The sequence below is a fragment of the Spermophilus citellus genome (genome assembly GCF_964194105.1).
Source record: "Spermophilus citellus genome assembly, chromosome: 13".
NCBI classification, from domain to species: Eukaryota; Metazoa; Chordata; class Mammalia; order Rodentia; family Sciuridae; genus Spermophilus; species Spermophilus citellus.
The window spans coordinates 53,684,399-53,707,102 of record NC_138193.1 but is presented as its reverse complement, the minus strand read 5'-3'; the positions used below and the strand labels follow the sequence as shown (position 1 = coordinate 53,707,102).

The 22,704-nt window shown below is 34.8% G+C and overlaps 1 protein-coding gene and 1 pseudogene across 2 annotated transcripts in view; one reads left to right on the top strand and one right to left on the bottom strand.

Annotated features, from left to right (window-relative positions):
• Nucleotides 1-18,096, bottom strand: part of LOC308632775 (EH domain-binding protein 1-like) — a gene marked incomplete at both ends in the record, with an annotated part of 81,262 nt that extends 63,166 nt beyond the window's left edge. Inside the window, 4 exons of the mRNA XM_081265141.1 lie at nt 9,205-9,258; nt 13,863-13,958; nt 15,652-15,718; nt 18,071-18,096. Of these exons, the coding sequence (XP_081121267.1) occupies nt 9,205-9,258; nt 13,863-13,958; nt 15,652-15,718; nt 18,071-18,096 (243 nt within the window). The remainder of the gene's footprint in view (nt 1-9,204; nt 9,259-13,862; nt 13,959-15,651; nt 15,719-18,070) is intronic.
• Nucleotides 18,097-18,124: 28 nt separating this feature from the next.
• Nucleotides 18,125-21,728, top strand: LOC308632774 (uncharacterized protein C2orf78-like; annotated as a pseudogene). The gene is made up of 2 exons: nt 18,125-19,003; nt 19,832-21,728. The product of its transcript is annotated as an uncharacterized protein C2orf78-like (transcript).
• The last annotated feature ends 976 nt before the right edge of the window (nt 21,729-22,704 follow it).

The window sequence follows — 22,704 nt, the reverse complement described above, 5'->3', positions numbered from 1 at the left end:
TCATCTTTAAAATTCTTACTTTTAAATTTTCTTACTCTTTCTTTTGCCTCTAATTCTGAAAAGATTCTGTGAATTTTATTATAAAATACCTTAAATTACATATTATCAGAGTAGAAAATTTACACTCCAGAAAGACAGAAATTGCCACATAACTCTAGGGGTATACATAGCCACATTAAAAGCTGCAGAGGTCTTCTATTCACTGGTTTCAAATTTCTGAAATATTTAGAAATCCAAAAGGACCTAGGACTCTATAAGAAAAGAACATGGCTCAGAAGTTGAGACCAGAACAGTTTAAGAGAGACATACCAATACAGGTATTTTCAATTTGTCATTCTTCAAATATATTATGTTGAGTGCTGTATAGACAATGTTTCACACTCTCAATAAGCAGCCACTATGGTTAAGCACATGAATTTTCTTGCCATTCAGCAAGATAGAATCTACCTCCTTCTTGACCAACTGCCATGAAAGGCATAGAAAAAGGACTGGTTTCCCACATGCAAAGTTGAATAAATTATACATATATATAGTATACAATACCAACAAATACAGATATATGACATTACTGAGTAAACTACACTTTGGTTACTGGATTAACAGAAGAATAAAGGTTGAGTATGCTGCTCATTAGAATTTTCATCAGGTTCAAGTAAATCAAATGGACCACATTTCTATGGAGGTAGAACATTAATAGGAAGGCTATAAACAGTACTACACTAAAGTAAATGTTGCCCTACTCTAAAAAGGATGGGTATTTCTGATTGGTACTAAGATTATAAATTGTACTGCTTAAATAGTGGGTAAGGGATGCTTCTAGTTTTTGTGAGGTGGGTAGTGGTACTATTCACCCTTTATACCTTCACGAAAGTAGTATTCATGAAAGGCACTAAAGAAGCTACACCTACCTGCTAACATGGAAGAAACTTACAATTATTGACAAAGATATCCAGGCTTTCCTCAGACATCAGAGTGAGGCCCTTTGTCTGAAATGATGTACTAGAGGAGAGTAAAGCAGAGTCAGAGAAGAGTTCCTGGGAGTGGCTACAAAATTTAGCTTTCAAGATAAAAGAAAAGTTAGAAGAAGAAAAAAAAGGCATTCTAAGAAGAAGAAGGAAATGTCAAGAAAGAACAAAAGATAAAGGCAAGAAAGACAATGGTGAGTTAAGAGGAATAAAAGATAAATAAGAGTGAGAAGAAAAATATTAAAACACACACACATACACACACACACACACACACACACACACACACACACACTTCCCCATTAAAAATCAACAAACAGCTACTTTTCTTTTTTTTAAACTATTGATCCGAAGAATGTAATGATCAACATGTGATTAACCTGAGTTTCTATGTCTTCTTTGGAGGAAACCAGTTGGGTATCAAAATGTGTCTTCTCAGGGTTAGTGTCCCACTATTTCTAACTGTAACTAGTGAAATGAGCAATTTGGATCCTCAGTGCTTTCTTGGTGATGTTTATTTGATATTATCTGAGCCTTTTAGATGGATGGGATGTGATACTAATTATGTTAAGTCTAAGGCAGTACTACAAATCCTCTGTTCTGTTTCTTTTGTTGGATCAAGTTGGTTTGTGAGCCTAATCACCTCACCTTATTCTTAGAGATGGTATAGTAGCTCAAATAATATAAACATAAAAGTAACAAAATTTTCAATCTTATTAATTTTAAGTTTAAATCCTCTTCCAAAGTCAATCTATTGGTTTTACAAAATTATAGTCAGATAAATTACCTCTACTTTTTCTTTCAGAGAAAAAAATATGCAAATGCTTTTCTCCTCTATGAGTAAGTATTTACAAGCTGTCTTGTCATTTTAAAAAATTTTAAATTATATATGGCCACAATATCTTTATTTTGTTTGTTTATTTTTATATGGTGCTGAGGATCGGACCCAGTGCCTGAAATGTGCGAGGCAAGTGCTCTGCCGCTGAGCCTCAACCCTAGCCCTCTTGTCATATTTTAAAGGTTAAATCTAGAAACTATTCAGAGGTATAAGAATTATAAAGGAGTACAAAAAGAAAAAAATTAAAATCCTGAAACAATAAATTTAGAAATCTAGCTTCTTTTCCTTTATATTTTTCTATGTCCTCTAGAAGGGAATGTTATAAAAAAATAAGCACTCTTTAGCAGGCTAGATGCTTTCCATATATTATCTATAATCTTCAGTAATCTATGGAGTAGATATTAATATCACCATTTTATACCTGAATATACAGAGACTATAAAAGATTGACTAACTTGTCTAAGATCACACAGCTTGTAAGTGGTGGAATCACCACCAAAATTTCAACTTATATATAAACAGTTTTACATTTCAAAGAAGAAAGGTCAGAGCCTTGGGCATCTTAAATAAGCACTCTACCACTGCACTATATCCTCTGATCAGACAAAATTCTTTGTGACCAGAAACAAAAATTATTGCATTTTACACAAAAAGACAAAAAAAAAGTTGTCTCGAGAAAAAAAATATTCATAATTTTGGTGACTAAAATTCTAAAATTCCATTTTATAATGTCTAAGAGAAGCCAAGTAATTAATACAAAATAACTTTTAGACTGAATATAAATAATAATTAAAGACTACTAATCTAACACATATTTTCCTCAAGGTTTAACATTAATTTAAAACTTCTTTATGGTTCTACAATTTCAAATTATTTCTTTGCATCTTTGTCATTAAGGAGGCAATTGTTGCATTAGGAGTTAAAGGCAAAAGTCCTGGAGAAAAACAAGATTGGATAAAATCCATACTTTTTAGCTATATAACCTTGAGTAAGTTGCTGAAACTCTCTAAGCCTCATTTTATCTGTGAAATAGGGTTATGTATCTGATGCGTAGTTGTTGCAATCAACAAATGTCCTAATATATATGTATAAAGCATTCCACATAGCACCTGGTACAGAGAGAAAGGGCCCAATAAATTTGTAAAAGTGACATATTTTGGAGACTTCTTTGTTTAATGGAATATTTAATGGTAAACGAAACTTTACTCTTTATTACTATTACTACTGTGAGATATTCGACATAAAGACTCAGAATTTCTTGATTGAAAGAAAGGCATTAAAATTTCATTCAAAGAGCATGCCTTTTTTCCATGCCAAAACAATCAAACTTTCAAACAAAATCAAGATTTTACAAGAGCAAGAAATGGACTATGGCCCTTCAAAATTGCCGACTCTTCTGTATGAAATACGGAAGCACATTTGAAATGTAAGGAAGAAAATTACATTGTAACATGTTATTGCTACATGATAATCTACAGGAATAGCACCTTCACCAGGCAAGAGTCGATTCCACCATTCACCACTGAGGGGAGCTGTAACCAAGGAAAAGGTTTACATAGGCATCCCAAGGTTAAATTTCCCTACATACAATCTTATAATATTCAGCTCTCTTACTAAAATATTCTTTAAATTAATTTGACCAGCATACCCCAATTCTCTTTTGGAGACCTTGTAAGAAATAAGGTGGCTAATTATGTCTACATAAGAGTAAAGCCAGAGGATTTTTACCCTCCTTTATTTTTCTCCATAACACCTAATGCACTATTTGCACTATGTTTTTATCATGTTTATTTTATCTAACATATTATATATTTCATACATTAATTTCTATTTCTCCCCCCTATCTCTCTCTCTCTCTCTCTCACACACACACACACACACACACACACACACACACACACACACATATATACAGGAATATAAACTTCTTGAGGATTTGTTCTCTGTTTTATATTCTCAATGCCCAGGATACTCAGTGAATGCTTAGTAATGAATGAATGAATAAATGAATATTGGTTCATCTGTTTGAAAATATTTGTAAAAATACCTCATTAGATGATACAAAGGAAAGCAAACTGCTTTTACCTGATAATGAAGATGGAATGTCTGAATATACTGAAAAAGAAATTGTCTACTTATAACAAATTTTTGTTTAAAAGGAAATGTCTAACAGTAATTTTTCAACCCCATTGGTGGTTATAAAGACAGACCTGAAGAAACTGACTTAGTTAATATATATATATATATATATATATATATATATATATATATATATTTATTTATTTATTTATAGTAGAAACCCCTTTTAAATAATCTGATTTTGGGGAAAGAGCTGGGTAATTCAGGGAAGAAATAAATATTGATGCCAAAAAATTTAAATTTGCTTCAATACCTATTAGTGTATTTCATTCAACAGGTTTTTTTTATACCTTTATTTTACTTATTTATTTTTATGTGGTGCTGAGGATCGAACCAGTGCCTCACATGTGCTAGGCAAGTGCTCTACCTCTGAGCCACAACCCCAGCCCCATCATTCAACAATTTTATGTCCTCTTCTTTGAGGATAATTTTGTTGATTTGTAATTTTCTCACATAATCAAGAATCATAAATATACCTTTGAGAACTTTAATTTCTTTTAAATGAAATAAATATTTAAAGGCAACAAAGATACAACAGGAATGCCAAATCTTTCCAGGTTTTTATAAAAGTTCATATTCTTTTATAGGTTTTTATCCATACCAGATTTCACAGCAGTTTTTTTTTCCCATTTAAATTTTAGCTCTATTCTTGTTCTCTTTTCACATTTTATATTGGTGCAATACAGTTGTACAAAATGATAGGATTTGTTACATACTTGTACATGCAGACATGTAATTCGACCAATATCACTCCCCAGCACTTTCCCACCTCCCTCTCTACCTCGAACCCCCTGGTCCCTTTCCTCTCCTCTACTGATCTCTGATTTTTATGAGACAGCCCCCCACCCCTTCTTCTGGCAGCAGTTTTTAAAAACTCACTTTTATCAACTCTTTCTAAAGCATTTAACAGTTCATGAAATATTCCTTCAAACCGATTGTTTCATTGCTCTATGAAAATCTACTTAAATTATAATAATTACAATAACTGATCAATAGCATGGTGAGGTTCTAAGTGGTCAAATCCAACTTACAACCTACTTATGAAGACAGAATTGTATACCAATGTGTCAGAGAGTAGCCTACTAACAACATTGACACATGTGGGCTTAAAAACATATGTTTTCGGCAGAATGTCAAGTACGAAACCCCCATGTAAATTAACCAGCAGTACATCAGAAGAACTTTGACTATACTGGCATATGGATCCCTTACATGCTATATATATATACCTCACTGTCTCTAGGGTCTACTTTTCAAATTTTCTTCAATATAGCTTATAGATGCTACTATTTTAATTCTTAAACAGAAGAATACTTACAGGACTTCTAACTCAAAAGGTTTAACTATAAATCATTCATTTCCTTACTCCAACAAATACATAATGAGAAACTATTAACTATAAGGTACTATGATAAAACAATGATGATGATGATGGTGATGATAATGATGATACAGAGACAAATGGTAAAACTTTTCCAATGCTAGGTTTACTTATCCAGGCAGGAGTCCTATCAGCATCTCAGAAAATGACCTAGATTTTGATTTAAAGACACTTTGATAGGTAAAGAAAAACATAAATTCTCAAAATCCACATATGCTTCTCGCTGTAGAGGAGTTGGTCCCAGCACAAAGAAATTAAGGTCCTCCTGAAAACGAAAGGAAGAGATTTGCCTAATTCTAGCCTATCTTCCAGGTAAGAATACAGTACACTTCCCTTATTTTGTTTTGTTTTAGTTCAGTTACACAAATTCATCCTTTGACATTAGAGTGTTCACAATTATGACAGTAATTCTAATTTAGGGCATGTAAATTAGTGTATTCTCTTGAGTTAATATATTTAAAATACTTCAGACACATGTACATTCATGCTTTTTCTCATATATAGAGAGTTCAGTAATTTCATAGTACTTCTAAATTCTGGTAACTTTACATAATGAAAGTAAATCGAATAATGGATGCACTTACTACTCTCACCTTTTTCTATTTAACATTGGAAAAAAAACAAGCTTGTTCTGTTGATAAAATAGTCAAATCCTATAATGTTTAAAGAATTAAAGCAAAATTTTAAAAAACCTGCTGTATATTTACCCTGCTTAAAAATAAGTATAACCAAAAAAAAATAAAATTATAAGAAAGCTACCTAATAAAACTATCTTCTTATATGAGGCTCCTACTAAACACTGGTGTTGTCATCATTATTAAAAGGCTGAGGAATCACCTGCCCCACCCATATTCATTAATTTTACTTTTTAATAAAGTCATCATCATCATCATCATTGTTTTATCATAGTACCTTATAGTTAATAGTTTCTCATTATGTATTTAAATTCCCATGGGTTTGGATCACAAGAAGATCTTAAAAGATAGATATTATTTTCTTTGATACTCATAATTGAGAAATAAAGTTTCTACTACAAAGTCTAATAACTTCCTTTAAATGAAAAACTAATTTAAATCAAAATTCAATTTTCTTTTTTCTTCTTTTCCAATCTGGCACAGGAAATAACTATTACAGAAACAAGGTATAGAAAAATAATTGTTATGTCAAAGAATTCAAAAGAAGAAGTTTTCAGCAATACTCAAATCTACTTCAGAAATAAAAATACATAGAAAAAATAAATGCTGATATGGACTATTTAAAGATTAAAATTAGGAAGTTATTAATTGGTTCAAAAATGCTATCCTAGATATTTCATTCTCCATAAACTTGAACATCAAAATTTTGACCTCCAAAATTTAATTTTCAAATAGTTTATAAAAATATTTCTATCAATTAAAACAAAGTCATAGATCTAGAAAAGCCATCTAAGATTATCTAGTAGAAATCCTTAGTTTTATAGATGAAGAAATTAAATTCTAAAGAATAACATACTCAAGGTCACCAGTTTTGAGGATACAACAATCAGGGTCTATACTAAATTCTAAACCAATTCAAAGCTCCTTCTTTCACTAAACTACGAAATGAGAAAAAGAAAAAATGCTCCCTACCCCCACCCCTGCAAAAAGAAAAAAAAACAAGAATATGTGAAAGCAAAAAGAAAACAAGGAAGCAGAAATATTGAAAAGCAGAATGACAGCTGGGAAACTAGAAACACAGTGTTCTCTCAACCACATCATTCCCAGTAAAGTTTTCATAGTTATCTCATTATGCAGTAAAACTTAATTTCTTGTAATATCTCAATTAAAACATTGGTTTTATAAAGTGAACTATATAGTTAAAAGCCATTTATATTATTATATTTTTGTGAATCAATGTATTAATAAATATTTATAGAGAAGGAATTCTAACATTTTCTTTTTCGTTTTCCTCCTATGTTTATTTCCTTACCCAATGTCTGATCCTAGCAACTTCAACCATTTGAGTAATAAGTAGGCAAATGTGCAAAATAAGTTTCTGACTTTTCATTGCTCTTTTACTTCCAAACCACATAACTCCAATATGGAAAGGATAATCCAAAATATACTTCTTTATCTTAAACCCATTTAAATTTCACCATTTTACTTTAAGCTTAATATGTCCATATTGATCTTTAACATACCTTTATAAAATGCATAATACAGAATTTATGAAGGTTATTTTCCCAAAATTCCAGACTTGAATTTCTTTTGCAGTCAAATCTAATATATATCAAAGAACTTTTTTTATATCTTTTGTACATTAACTAATTACAACCTGTTATTCAAAAATTTGGAACAACTGTGTCTTTAATGTGATTAATTGTGTAATAAGAACACCATTCTAAACAAATACAAAATTAGTTTTTTAATATCTTTGTCATTAATTACAAGTCAAATTTAACTGCTAATTTTTGTTATTGTGGTAGTGGTGGTACTGAGGACTGAACGCAGGACCTCACACAAGCTCTCTACTACTATGCGTTACAACCCAGCTACATCCCAAGCCCTTTTAAGACTTCCTTTAATACATAGAATTAACAAAAATACTTCAAGTATGATGCTCAAATCTATCAGTATGAAAAAGACCAAATTGGGCTGGGGTAGTGGCTCAGTGGTAGAGCACTTGCCTAGCACACATGAGGCACTGGGTTCAATCCTCAGAACCACATAAAAATAAATAAATAACTAGATTTCTTGGGTCCACCTGCAACTAAAAATATTTTTTTTAGAAAAAAAGTCAAAATTGTTAAGATGTGAAACCTTAACATGATTGACAGTGGCTTGGAATACAGTCATCAGAACTCCCCTAGTGTATTTGGACCTATTGGGCCCCTAATCTTCCCTGCTCTTTAGGCTTAAAAATGGCACAGGCACTGTTCCAAAAGTACAAGATTCCTTTACCACTGAAATACAAAACAAAATTAGATAAAAACAGGAAGAATATAATGCAAAGCATGTTATAAGTTTATTATAAATATATTTTAGATGATGGTGACAACAATGGTAAAAACTAATATTTGTGGAGAATTATTTAATTCTCATAAAAACCCTATTATTTTCTGGTTGAGAAAACTTGCCCATTATCACAGAGTTTGTCACTGGAAGAACTAAAATTTGAAATCATGTCTCCCTGACTTCAGAGCCTTTATTCTTAAACACTGTATTTTCATTACCTGTCTTTAATCTTAGTCAATAAGCATTTATTGAATACTTACTATACCTACTTGGGACTCTGGAATATGTAAATTAATTTCAGATGATTATTAAAGTACTGATTTATTTGAGTTTTTCAATCCCAAGAGTTAAAGCATGTACTTTTTTTGGAGGGGAGTGTTATTGGGAATTAAACCTGGGGTGCTTTATCACTGAGCTATAACGCCGGTCCTTTTTATTTTTTATTTTGAGACAGGGTCTCAGTAAGTTGCTGAGGCCCTGGCCTTGAACTTGCAATCCTCCTACCTCGGTATCCCAAATCAATGAGATTACATGTGTGCACTATCATACTGGATACACACTTCCTTGAAATATTTCAAAGGTAATTGATGATTTCATTCAATAAATGTTTATATTGAGTACCTGCTATAATGTTAAACAGACAAAAAGATAAATAACTGAGACATAGTTTTGCCATCAAGTCTCAAACAAAATACATAAAATATTACACACATAATTTAAGCTTTAACAAAAGCATTTCTTTCAAATAATTCTGCTATTATCATTTCATTAAAAACTTCTAAAGTCCAAAAATTGCTAGTTAATTTTCATAAGGAAACATTTCTCCTACTGTCAAAACATTCATGGACCTGAATAATGTATATATAAAGTAAAAACCATGAAAGGTGAAGGAATTTGCTATTAGCTTACATTTTCTATGACAAATGTCCACTCTTTGTCTTCAAATTCCTCTGCATGAGGATCCTGTAATAAAGGCAAAATATGAAATTGAAATACATGTCTTTAGTCAAATCAATTCAATTAAGAAATTACATACAACTTTGTTTTTAACTTTTACTAAAAGGGAGAAGTAAAGGGTTGGGATTGTGGCTCAGTGGCAGAGCACTTGCCTCGTACATGTGAGGCACTGGGTTCAATCCTCAGCACCACATAAAAATAAATAAACAAAATAAAGATACTGTGTCCATAACTAAAAAAAAAAAAATTTTTAAAAAGGAAGAAGCAAAATATAGCCTCTTACCCTTATGATACTTTCATAATTACTCTAAGTTTAAGTCCACTGTTTTATATTATGAAATTCTATATTTTACTTTTATTGATACATATCACTATTTTCCATCATTTCATCTATGGCAAGACAAAAAGAAACCTGATTGGAGACAGATAATTCATTAGGGTTATTAAATGCTCATACAAACCTCTGCCCTCAGTTTTATCCATAAAGTACTTTAAATCAAAGTACCACTCCAAACAAGGTGTTCTTCAGTGTAGAGGTTTTATACATATCTAGAACTCCTAAGCATTACACGCAATTCATAATCCAGACAAAATGGTGAATCAGCATGGGATATTGATACCCTCCTACCATTTCTCCCCATTAACCCTGGAAATGCCACAGAAACATGAGAAATGCAATCTTTTTTTTTTAATACAGCACACTTTTGCAGGCATTTATTTGACAAACATTTATTAAGTACTTATTACCTAAGAGTTTGTAAAGGTGTTACATGGGTTTAAACATAATTGTTCTTGCTTCCAAACACAAACACAATAACTTTAATCTAAATACTTATATATGATGAATGAAATAAATCCACCCAGGTAGGTTAAAAACCTGACACAAGAAATTTCTTTGGTGGTGCTAGACAAGGGAAGATCAGGACAGTGTAGAAGAGAAAGGAAACTGAACAATTGATACTGGTTTCCCTAGCTGCTTCTGCCCATGAACTAGGTTTATGGAGAACAATGACTATAAATAAAGATTGAAGGAGTTTTTCATAATGGATTTAAGACATAAATAATGCTAATTTAGAGAACAGCCTATTATCCTCCCAACCTGTCATATTTTTTTAAGGAAAACAGCATAGCTCCAGCATAATTAGTATCAAAATAATAGTAATACAAAATATGTATTGAGCGCTCACCATATTCTAGTCATTGTGTTAAGTGCCTTACTCATCACAGTAAGTTTTGACATACATACTATTTTCACTCCCACTTAACAGAATAGAAAACTGAAATCTAAGAGAAAATTTCTCATAGTACACAAGTAAACACTGAAGCATTATGATGCAATACCAAGTCTGTCTGACTTTAATCTACTTTCAGTTTAACCACTGTGTCCCCAGGACCAAGAATGTTATCTGGCACACAGCAGGCTCTCAAGAATACTTGATATATGAATTAATAGATGTATGTCTCAAAATTTAACAAAGATTTAACAGTACCCTATATATTCTAAGGAATACTTAACTTCTTAAAGTGGATAAACATTGTTTCTAAAACACAGATGATGTATTGCCTCTAAAAGAATTTTTACTAAGGAATAATTTCAATAGACCAAGAAACATCTGATAGGGTAGTTAGTAAAAAGATGTGAAAGAAAGAACAATAATGTTCATTTTTAAGGGACTTAAAAATGGCATTTTTATATAATTAACTCTTTGTATTACTGACCAGACAAAAACATAAATGAGAATGACTTCTGGTTTGAATCAATGAAGATTTATATCCTATTCTTTCTCTATTGTTTCCTAGTACTCTAAAGAGAAAAACTGAAATGACTTGAAGAGTTGCCATTTTCCTTCTTAAAATCCTAAAAGGCATTTTTTAAAAATTTACTAGAAACAGCTATTTTCAACTTAATTCAAATTTCAAAAACAGGTACTAGTCTAAAGAAATTAACTTCTAGTTAAATCAGAAAAGTTATTGGGTTGATAAAGCACTCGTCTATCATGCATGAGGTCCTGGGTTCAAAACCCAGCAGCAAAAAAAAAAAAAAAAGGGGGATAAGTCACCAAAAAATGAAATATATGGACTGAAGCTAATTGCAAATTTCAAGACTGAATAAACTACATTATTTAGTATAAGAAAGGAAAAAATATAAAGAATTTTTTTCACTTGAATTATTTTTAAATACTGCTCAAAAACAAGATCCAAAAGTTGCCATGAAAGATTGAAGTTGTTTCATTTTGCTCTGTACTTTTCACTTTTCTATTAGAATTTCTGAGGCCATGGGAGAGTCAGGAAGATAAAAATTCAGTTGAAAATTCATTTAAATATTGAAAACGGTCACAAGGTTGCTCCATTAGTACAAGTGACAAGAAATGCTGAATACAGCAAACTGGAAAGGAAGAGATGTTTTGTTTTTCCTCCTATATTCTAACACCAAAGGCTTCAGTTTAGTGATCTCAAGGACATAGGGAACATTCTCATCACTACTCAAAAACTACACTAACTCCCAATACTCCAAGCAACAGCCATTTCAACAGTCATTTTCAGCTCAAAATCAGTCAGTGTATATTTTTATCCCAAACATATGGCCGTCAGCTATTTACCAGCTCCATTCTAACCCCTTGTTCTTTTATCACCACTTTTTAAAAGTTATAAAACTAAGTCCACTCATTTGCCTTACCAATATGAAAAAAAGACTAAATTAACATATTTAAGAAGGTACTCAAAAGTCTTCTTTAAGAATGTCACATCTTGCTGTCTAGTCAATATTCATAACTTGTGAAAAAAAGTAAGCAAAGAGGAAAGAATAGGACTAATGGGATATTTGAGCAAGTTACCTTCCTTTCTAGTCTGTTTCCTTATCATTAAAATGGTAATAATGATAAAATCTTAGGGTTGCTTTGAGAATTAAATAATACATGTAGAAACTCTGAACGTACTGCTCTTAACCAACCAGCTTAGCACATTAATTCCCATAGAAGAATTATGCAGAAGAGGGTTTAATAAACAGGCTTATAGGGTATCTGGTAAAAGGGCAATAGGGTAGACTGACCATCCTGGAAAAGAAGAGCTGCTACTGTGTTTCATTCCTTATTTATGCCTGAGCAAATCAGAGAGAAGGTGTGTAAGTGAGTGCGCACGCGCGTGTTTGTGAAAGAGAGAGATGACAAGTACAATCAACTAACGTTTCGATGTCAGTAATAGTAACATCAAAATTAAAAAATACATATGTAAAGAATCTTTTATAAAACAGTATGAAATACAGAGCATTTAAAAATAATACTTTAGGGCTTGGTTTGTGGCTCGTGGTAGAGTGCCTACCTAGCAAGTTCAACACTGGGTTCAATCCTCAACACCACATAAAAAAATAAATAAATAAAATAAAGTTGTTAGGTCCATCTGCAAATAAAAATGTTTTTTAAAAAATAATACTTCATCTATGGACCAATGCATTAACATTCATCTTACTGGATTTTTTCCTATTGATCTCAACAGTACTTTCTGAATACTGAAGTGAATTAATATTTTGGATCACAAAAACAAAAGCACTTTTTAAAACACAGTGATTTCACACTCAGTTCTAATTTCACTTTGCTTTACTTTAATTTCATGTCCTAAAATACTTAATGGATTTTCACAAACTTCATAATACTAAATTACACTTAATGAGATGCCCTCTTCTCTCTTGTCCTTCTGGAAAAGTAACTTCCTAATCTGAATCATTCAGAGAGGAAATAAAGCTTTTATTTTCTAATTCCACCATCCTCCAAAAAAGCTAAAATTTGAACATACTTGTCCCACCATTTTTTAGGAGCTGGTAAAGAGCTGGTTAGAAAAGTAAATACTTCAGTGCTTGATTAACATATGTGTGAAGAGAATTATAAAGTTTCAAAAAATATGGAAGATTTTCAAGAAAAAATACATACAAAACAAGAAGAAATGTACATGAACAGTTACATTTTTTAATATGTGATCTGAATATATAACCAGAATTTGCTGGTATTACACTCATAAATATTAATATCAATTAACATTTGCCAAATATTGATTATAAACATGTCTTATTACATTGACATTAGTAAAATACTTACTGAAAACTAATTTTAAACAACTCATTATTAAAAAAGACTAACAAGGGCTGGGGCTGGGGTTCAGTGGTAGAGTGCTTCCCTAGCACTTGAGAGGCCCTGGGTTCGATCCTCAACACCACATAAAATAAAATAAAGGTATTGTGTCCAACTACAACTGAAAAATAAATATTTTTTTAAAAGAGACTAATGAAATAAGGGACAAATCTAAGTATTCTATAAACTTTAGCTTTTCACAGGAAAAGTGCTTTAAAGATTCCTGTGGATTGAATGTAGGAAGTGGTAAAAGAAGTATCTCAGCTAATATTAACAGTAACTTCAAAATTATCCCTGAATTATTCAGACTTCATAGACTGTAAAATACTGTGATGCTTTACATCATAGTAAATTCCTATACTCCTAAAAATAGTGTACATTAGATACCAGATTGGATATAAATGTATAAAACAATAAATAATGAAATGTTCTCTCATTTAGAACCATGGGTATTTAATACATTTTATAACTTATAATAATAGAACTTACCTTAAAAAGTGTTACAGTGATTTCAATGTTTTCAGGAACAGGCCATACAACAACACCACGGTATGGATTCTTTATTCCAGGTTGCCAGCTATGAGCCTATCAATATGAGGTACAGAAAATACAATGTTAATAATTTACATGAGTTTATTGACTTTATTTAGTTATCCATTAGATCTGTAGTCTCTCTGAAATATGATTAGTAAACATGATTAGTAAAATAAAAACTTTCAAGCATAAAGCTGGGCCAGAACAAGTCATATCACATGAGAGTTATAGATTACTATCTATAAAGAAAACTTCATCCCCATATACACACACACTGAAAAAACAAAGATGTAAAAATCCTTCATACTGGGGATTAAACCCAGGAGAACTTTACCACTGAGCAACACTTCCAGGCCTTATTTTATTTTATTTTATTTTATTTTATTTTATTATTTTGAAACAGGGTCTCACTAAATTGCTGAGGCAGGCCTCAAACATACAATTTTCCTGCCTCAGCCTCCTTAGTAGCTGGGATTACAGGCATGTGCCACAGCACCCAGCTCTCATATATTCAAAAGCTATCATTTCTAATTAGATAGAACTTTTATTAGGAAAAATATTTTTTGACTAAGAACTTTAAGACATTCTTTGAAAGAACAAATACTAATCAGGTGTAGTGGTGCATACTGATAGTCCCAACTACTCAGCAGGGCTGAGGTGGAGGATTACTTGAGCCCAAAAGTTCAATACCAGTGTGGGCAACACAGTGAGAATCTGTATTGAAAGAAAAAGAAAAATGGAAAAACATAGCTGTGTGCTTTGTATTTAAGTTCATTTTCCACTAAACTACAATGTTTCTCCATTGGGGCAAGTAAAGGAAAACAGCGATTTTTCCAGGCAATATTTCTAATATTCTAATACTTAAAATTTAGGGGATTATTTTCCCCCTTATAAGTCTTGATTACCAAGGTATCCTAAGGAACCTCCAACCCCCCAAACTTTCAGGTGAGTTCATCACCATAGTTCTTCCTTTGTGGTAAAGGTGAGCTGATAGAAGATGGCAAGCCAAGATATCTCAACCAAGTCTTCATCTCTATGGGCTGCAGGACCATCCATGAGTATATTATGAAGGTAATAAAGGGTAACACAGAGTACTTTCTATGTTTTAGTGCATGTTCTGACAATGAGTTTAACATAATTAAATTAATAGTGGCTATGAGATAGCTACTATTGATTCATTCATTCACTTGATACTATTTGCCAATTGATACTATTTGCCAAGCACTGTTCTAGGCACAGGTGTAGTGAAAAAGCATCTGCCTTGGTGGAGTTTATGGTATAAATGGGAAGAGATGGACAAGTAAAATATACAGTATATTAGGTGGAAGTTAAGTGGTAAGGAGAAAACACAGTAGCAAAGAAGGATAGAGGAGAGGAAGAGACGTAATACTTCAACAGCAGTAGCCGGTTTCACTGAGATGGTAACACTTGAGGTAAGCCGGTAAGAAACTGGACGTGAGAAGAGTTTTCTAGGGGGAAAAAAAAAGCAACTAGCACTGAGGCACTTAATAAAAAACAAGGACAATGTGGTTGGAGCAGAGTGGTCAAGAGGAGAGAAGCAGGAGATGAGGCCAGAAAAGAAATGGAGGGCCCAATCACATAAACCCCTCGTAAGCCATTACAAAGATATAGGTTTGTACTTTGCACCAAATAAAAAGTCACTGGAAGTTTTTAAGTGAGAAATTTTTAAGTGAGAAATTTCTGGGCTACATGGATTTTGAAAAACTGATGTTCCCTAACATGCATCAGAAGGACGAATTCCTTTGTATGACAGGTAGTTTTCAAAGAGTTCACTCTCTAAAACAGAATACCTATAAAGAGACAATAATGGTTTTTAAACCTAAAAACCAAAGAGAGACCTACAGAGGAACAAAAATTCAACTTCCACATCTCGAATTCCACATTTATCTAAAATAATTTTATGAAGTCTTTTTGGGTTTTCTTTCTCTTAAAATGTGTATTTTTAGTTGTAGTTGGACACAATACCTTTATCTATATGTGGTGCTGAGGTATGAACCCAGTGCCTCACATGTGCTAGGTGAGCTCTCTAACACTGAGCCCCAGCCCCAGCCCCTCTATTTGGTTGTTCTATATGGGCTGAGGGTGTAGATCAGTGGCGGAGTGCATGCTTAGCATGTGGGAAGCCCTGGGTTCACTTCCCAGCACCAGTATCCATCAAAAAAAATTAGATTTAAATGTATTATGATATTCTAGTGGTGATGTGTCTTTTTCAAACTTTAGAGTCAACATATTCCTGTTAAACATGATTATAAACTAGATTTTGAGGACAAATGTAAATTTCATGACCATATTCAAGCATTTTTCCTGGTTTTTTTAACTGAAATGTTTATCAAAAAAATGTTTTTATATTAATTGAAATATCTTCAAGTAAAATTCATATCATTAACTTAGTGTGGGTAATATTTAGAGGAATATGAAAAAGCACAGTGATGAAATTAATTTACACTTCTTATTTCATTCTCTACTTGGCCAAAATATCCTTCCTTCCTTCCTTCCTTCTTTCCTTCCTTTCTTTTTCTCATTCCTTTCTTTCTTCTTTCCAGTGCTGGGAAATGAATGCAGAAATTGAAATGCAGGGTCTCATTCATGCTAGGCAGGCATGCTACCACAATCTACATCCCCAGCACATTTTGTTGAGGTCCTCATATAAGATCTTGCTATATTGCCCATGGTGGTTTTCAATTCCTGGGCTCCAACAACCCCGCAGCCTCAGCCTCCTGAATGCTGGGACCACAGGCACACCCCACCATTCATAGTGGGCTTTTGCTTTGGTTTTTGCTTTATTGCATGTGATGGGAAAGAGAATGGTTTGAATTTTGCTTTTTTGCAGTACCAGGGAATGAATCTAGGGACACTTTACTACTGAGTTACATCCCCAGCACTCCCCCTTTTTTATTGACACAATATAATTATTTATTCATTTTTATGTAGTACTGAGGATTGAACCCAGTGCATCACATGTAGGAGACAAGAGCTCTACCACAGAGCTGCAGCCCCAGCCCTTCTAAAATTTTATTTTGATACAGTGTCTCAATAAATGGCCAAGGCCTTCTTCAAACTTGCAATCCTCCTGCCTCAGGCTCCTGAGTAGCTGAGATTACAGGTATGTGCCACTGCAGCTGGCTTCATAACACTGTTTTTGAAATAGGTAGCTACATACATTGTGGCTACCTATATGTTCACTTTTACTTAATTTTGCTTCTTATATTGGCTGATACAGTTTCTCTGCCTATATGTACTGCATAGAAATTCATTTAAAATCATCTTCAACGGTGGGCAGTGTTTTGGTTAACAGTATTCAGGAAAATAGACTAGAAACATTCACTTTCATAATATTTTATGCATGATAACAGATCTTCATTTGCTAGTAAATTTGCTACATTTCCAAGTTTTCATCAGTATCTATGCGTTATTTTTAGTTATATGATGTTTTTCATTTTTGCCTTTCTGTCTTTCCAGAACATGCTACATATTCCTTTATATGAAACTTAAGTAGTATAAGATTTTGATTCATGGATGAATTATCACTCTTAGTGTTATTGTAATCACCCTCCAGATAAGTAACCTGAAGCTCATAGAGTTTAAATAACATTTTTCTTCCAGAAAGCATTTTTTGAGAAACTTACTCTCAGGTAGTCATTTTGAAGTAGGATCAAAAGCCAGGCTTAAACAGGGTAAAGAAAGACCCATTAAATATACCATCTGAATGGTACAAGTAAACTCTAGAAAATGGCAGATGAGCTGCACAAGCAAAATGAGACGCGAAAGATAACAGTGGTGATACCAGGACTGTTTTCTATGAAGAGGGAAAAATAAAATTCTATTTCCCTGTCTTGTGCTCTTTGTCTAGAGCACAGAGTCCAGACAAGGGAGTAATTTTCTATGACCTGGTACTGATACTGAACAAATCAATTTTACTTATCTGAGCCTCCGTTTTCCTCACTTACAAACTTTTAATGTTAAGTGTACTCAAAGTCCTAAAATGCTTCAGCTTTAGGGCATGTTCATAAGTTAATACTATGGCCCACTCAAAGGAAAGAGAGGGCAGAGAGAAGGATGCTTTTAGGGAACAATGAGTGAAGCAGATCACTTGGGTCTACTGTGCCCAATTGGACAGAAAAGACACCTGATCACAAGAGTACCAAACTGCTCCCACACTTGCAGCCATATTAAATGGTTTGATTTGGGGTATCTCAATGATTTCTGGTATTGGAGGCTTCCTGACTGCCACAACCTTAGGACGATATTCGTCCAGAGATATCATAAGAATCTCTCAGTCTCATCACATTTTCACCACTCTCTTTCTTCCTACAGAAAATTTCCAAAATTCTTCTTTACATGGAACTGCACATTCTCTGCAGCTCTCTCTTCCTGTGATGACCAATGCAGCTTCCCTGATACGAAGTGTCTGCAACCTCTCCAGAGCCTCTGCTCCAGCTGCCACTTCAGCATGGTTACTGCCCTCAACTGTGGCACCTCCTTCCAGCCACTCACGGGCAGTGCCTACCTTTATCAACATCCTAGTACAGCCAAGGTGTCTGGGATTACTAGCCAGAAACAGATCACCACGGCACCGGCCTCCTATCCAAGTGTTTCTGAGTGGTATACCCCAGGATGTGCTGAAAAGAGCTCCTCTTCACTCAGGGACTTTAATCTGATTCTCACTGACCAGGACATAGCAGGTTCCTCCATGACTATGGCATCCCAATATGAAAAAACTTCTGAAACCAATGTCATGGTTTCTGTGTGTCCATGACTATATGCCAGGCTTGTTCAGAAGACACCATCTCAGATTCCAAATCAGGGACATACCCTCTCACTTTCCTACGAAGAAGGAAGCCAGGTCTACTACTATGATCAAAACACTCTGGGGAATCTGCTCTCTGGAGAACACGGTCCCTGTCTGCAATCCTATGACTGTGTGCCATATGCAGGAAGTAGTGCCGCTGCCCCTCAACCAGAAAGGGTGACAGTGCTGCAGAAGGTTCAGCCCACAAATGCTCTACGATCAGTCTCTAACCCTGGGATCTACTGCTCGGTATTCGCTCAACCTATTACAGAAAATATTTTTCAAGGTGAGTACAATCAGCAAGAAGGGGAAGGATAAGATTAGCACTCAATTGAGGGTCCAGATTGCAACTGGTAGCTGTGGGTCCACAGACCTGTAGTATTTAAGTCCTGAAACTTTAACCACCATCCTTGTTTAGCACTACATATTTTCAGACTCTATAAGAGAAGAATGCAGGACACCATAATGGCCACCCAGGATGCACTTAAGAGACCTCCAGGACACTGAAGGAGGCTACTTGTCACAATTTTTGCAGATCATGTCACAATTTTTGCGGATCAGTCCCCCTACACCACAACATTATAAATTTATTTCCCTGATTTTATTTGATCTCTTAGAAAGATACTGCAAAACATACAAGGGTGTGACAATATAATTTTTCCTTAATTTGCTTCAGGACTTAAACTTTGTATGCAGTGATGCTCTCCAAAGCAGGGGTCTAAAAATCTGTCCTTTCACATAGATTTCATGAGCAAGAGCTCCACGCTCTCCTAGTTCATGGTGCTAAGTGTTCTTATACTCCGGGGAGAGTAGAGAGAATTAAGAGACCCCTATATGAGAAAGAGACTTCATAAAACTGTTTTTGTGCATTTCCACACAGAGCAGACAATGCTCTACCAGTGAGCCATGCTGCCATGATGATGTGTAAGCACAAAACTGTGTCATCAAGTGATCACCTGTAACTAACAGGCACCTCCTAACAGAGACTAGTCTGCAGTCCTTAAAAAAAGCTAATAGAAATGCCTTATCCACAGTCCACAGATTCCCTGATTAGTGCATTGCTGGGCAAGAGGAGCATCCTACTTACCATCATCCTTGATTCCTTTCTTTGCAGTGATGGAAACTTCCCTAGAGACGGAGGCTTCCTTGGGATTGCAATCTCCAAGTCAGACATTTTGTCTGCCACAGCCTCTGGAATTCTTGTACACCTGCAAAAACAGAAAAAGCCAAATAGTTGAGAAAACCTCACAAACTGAACTTGGGGACATTTCCATAATAACTCTATTCCAGAGTTGTTCTGATTTCTTGGCATTGCCTCCAAATCAAAGCCAAAAGCAAACAGAGATTAAGAATTTGTGTGAGAGTAAACTATGCTCTCAGAGTCACTGGATGCCTACCAGATTGCCACAGAGAACCAGGATCCTCCACTACTCCCTTTACATACCTGAAATCCACTACCTTCTGGCCTCCATTGGTCCTCTGGACCAAGAGGAGAAGCCACATTCTGAAATTATCCATCTGGGAAAGAAGAGCCTGAGTCTTGAGGACCAAGGCACACTTGAAAATGGGATTGAATCTAGCAGTGGTTTTGCAGACCTCACTGCACTGCTGGGGGATATTTACCTTCCTGAGCTTTTCAGTTCCTTGAAAGACTTTGACCAACTTGAAAGTCCCACACAAGAAAATCCAATAACACCAGAGCCATCATAATGAATCAGGGGCAGGAATTCACAAGTGTCATAAAGAGTCCTAGTGATCCCGTGAGGAACAACAAACATAAAGCCTCAGAGTGTCTTCATGGAACTCCTCAGGCCAAAATGCAGCCAAGGAACCAACAGTGCTCATAAGAAGGAGAAGTTGCTCACAGGGATGCAGACAGTAGCAGGGGCCCTTGTGCACACAGCCTAAGCACTCTATCAGCAAACCTCAGAAAGCTGCATCCAGCAGGAACAGCAAGGCTAAGGTCCATGGGCAGGAAAAGACCAAGAGGACCAGAGTAAACAACTCCAGGAAAGCCAAGGAGAGGAAGCAGCCAGGCAATAAGGTCAAGGCAGAAGAGAAGCCAACCGTGCCCAAGATGAAGTGGAAGTGGAACCAACCTGAGCTTTGCCAAGAGACCTTTAAAAAGCCTCGGAGCTGTCTCGGCATGCACATGCTGGAGTCGGTGCAGTTTTTCCAAGCACTTGGGAAGCAGAACGATAAGAAAACTGGGCTCTCTTCCTCCCAGACCCCGGGAAACTCAGGCAGTACCCAAGATCCCCACCCATGGCTGACGGTTAACGGTCCTGAGAAAACACAAAGTTAAAGCCCAAAACCCAGATATCAGTTCTGAAGGAGAGGGTCCCTCTCCATCCATTTATGAGCCTCCACCACCTGGGAAGGTAAAATTGGTACCTTTGCCTTTTCTGACCCTGGAGAAACCTCCACCTTGACAAGTAATCAAACGGAGGCCACAGTCTCTGGCCTCAGGGAGACCCACTGGGTTTTACCCTGCCCAGGATGGCCCTGCTAGCTTAGCTCAGCCTATAGCAGTCAACCAATCCCAACCAGCTACTGCCAACCCATCTTGGATGTGTCCTGCCAAACAAGCTCAGCCCATTTTGACCCATGCCAATCAGTCTGTTTTGACTGCTTCTACCCAGCCTACTGTCCCTTGGTCTGCTGCTTCTAGGCCTGCACCCTACAAAACATCATCTTGCACCTCTCTCCAGTGGCAACCTGTTCCCACTGTTGAAACCAAGCCCAAGTCACATTTGCCCAAGTCTCAAAACCAATCTCTACTCCAAGACTTTGCCTTACAACCAATTCCATGGAGAAAACCCAATGTTACTGGGCAAGTAATATCAACTCCCATTACCAATCAGTAGAGGCCAGAGCGGGAAGCCATGAAGAAGAAGGCTCAACAAGAGTGTGAGAATGCTGCCAAGTACACTGCTTTCGGGAGAGTGCAGTGCTTCATTGAGAGGGAAAGAGACATGGAGATTTCTCGCTACAATGGCTACACAATGTAAGAGCTGCTAAGATCCATGGTGCCACTTAAGGACCAAATAGTTTTCCACATGTATGTAGATAGAGAGATACACATACAATGTTTAATAAAATTAAATTTAAAATGTAATATAATTCATTAATACATAATAAAGAGGCCTTCTGGTACCACTGAGAATTCATAAAATTAAAGAGGCTTTTGGGTACTAAATGGGTACCAAATAGTGTTGCACATATATACATACATACATACATACATACATAGAACTTCATTCATTAAGACACAGTTCAAAATGTAATAAAGTTAAGAAATGCTATAGGATTGATTAATAGGTAAGTAATAAAGAGGCCTTATGGTATCATTTGAATACAAAATAGTTTTCCATATATATATATAGGGGGGGGTACATAGATACAAGATTATTCACTTATACATTTTTAAGACTTAATATAGTTAAATGAAAAAATGTAATAGAATTGAGAGGTAAGTAAAAACGAGGCTTTCTGGCACCACTTGAGCAATACATAGTTTTGCATAGACAAAAGTATTTTTAAATATGTAGTTATGTAGGTATAAATTTATTTATTTCAATAAATATTCAAATTTGAATAAAGAATTGTAACAGAATTGGTTAACAGATAATAAAGAGGCCTTCTGTTACCACTTAGCTATCAGATATTTTTCCACATAGAGGTATGAAAACTTACACCGGTATACGTTTAAAACAATAAAATTGAATAAAGAAATGTAATGGAATTGATTAATAGATAAGTAACAAAGACGACTTTTGAGTTTGAATTGCCACTAATTCTAGTATTGTTTGGTAGAAGTGGGGATCACACTCTGCATGAGAAGAAAGGAACTAAAACTTGGCTAGGATAACATGGGTAAAGGCTAGGAATTGATGAAAGAGGAAGGAATATGATCCAACAAAGAGAGAGATTTATGAGCTTACTGGAAGAATCAGGAATAGGCATAATGGTGGTAGTAAAACACAA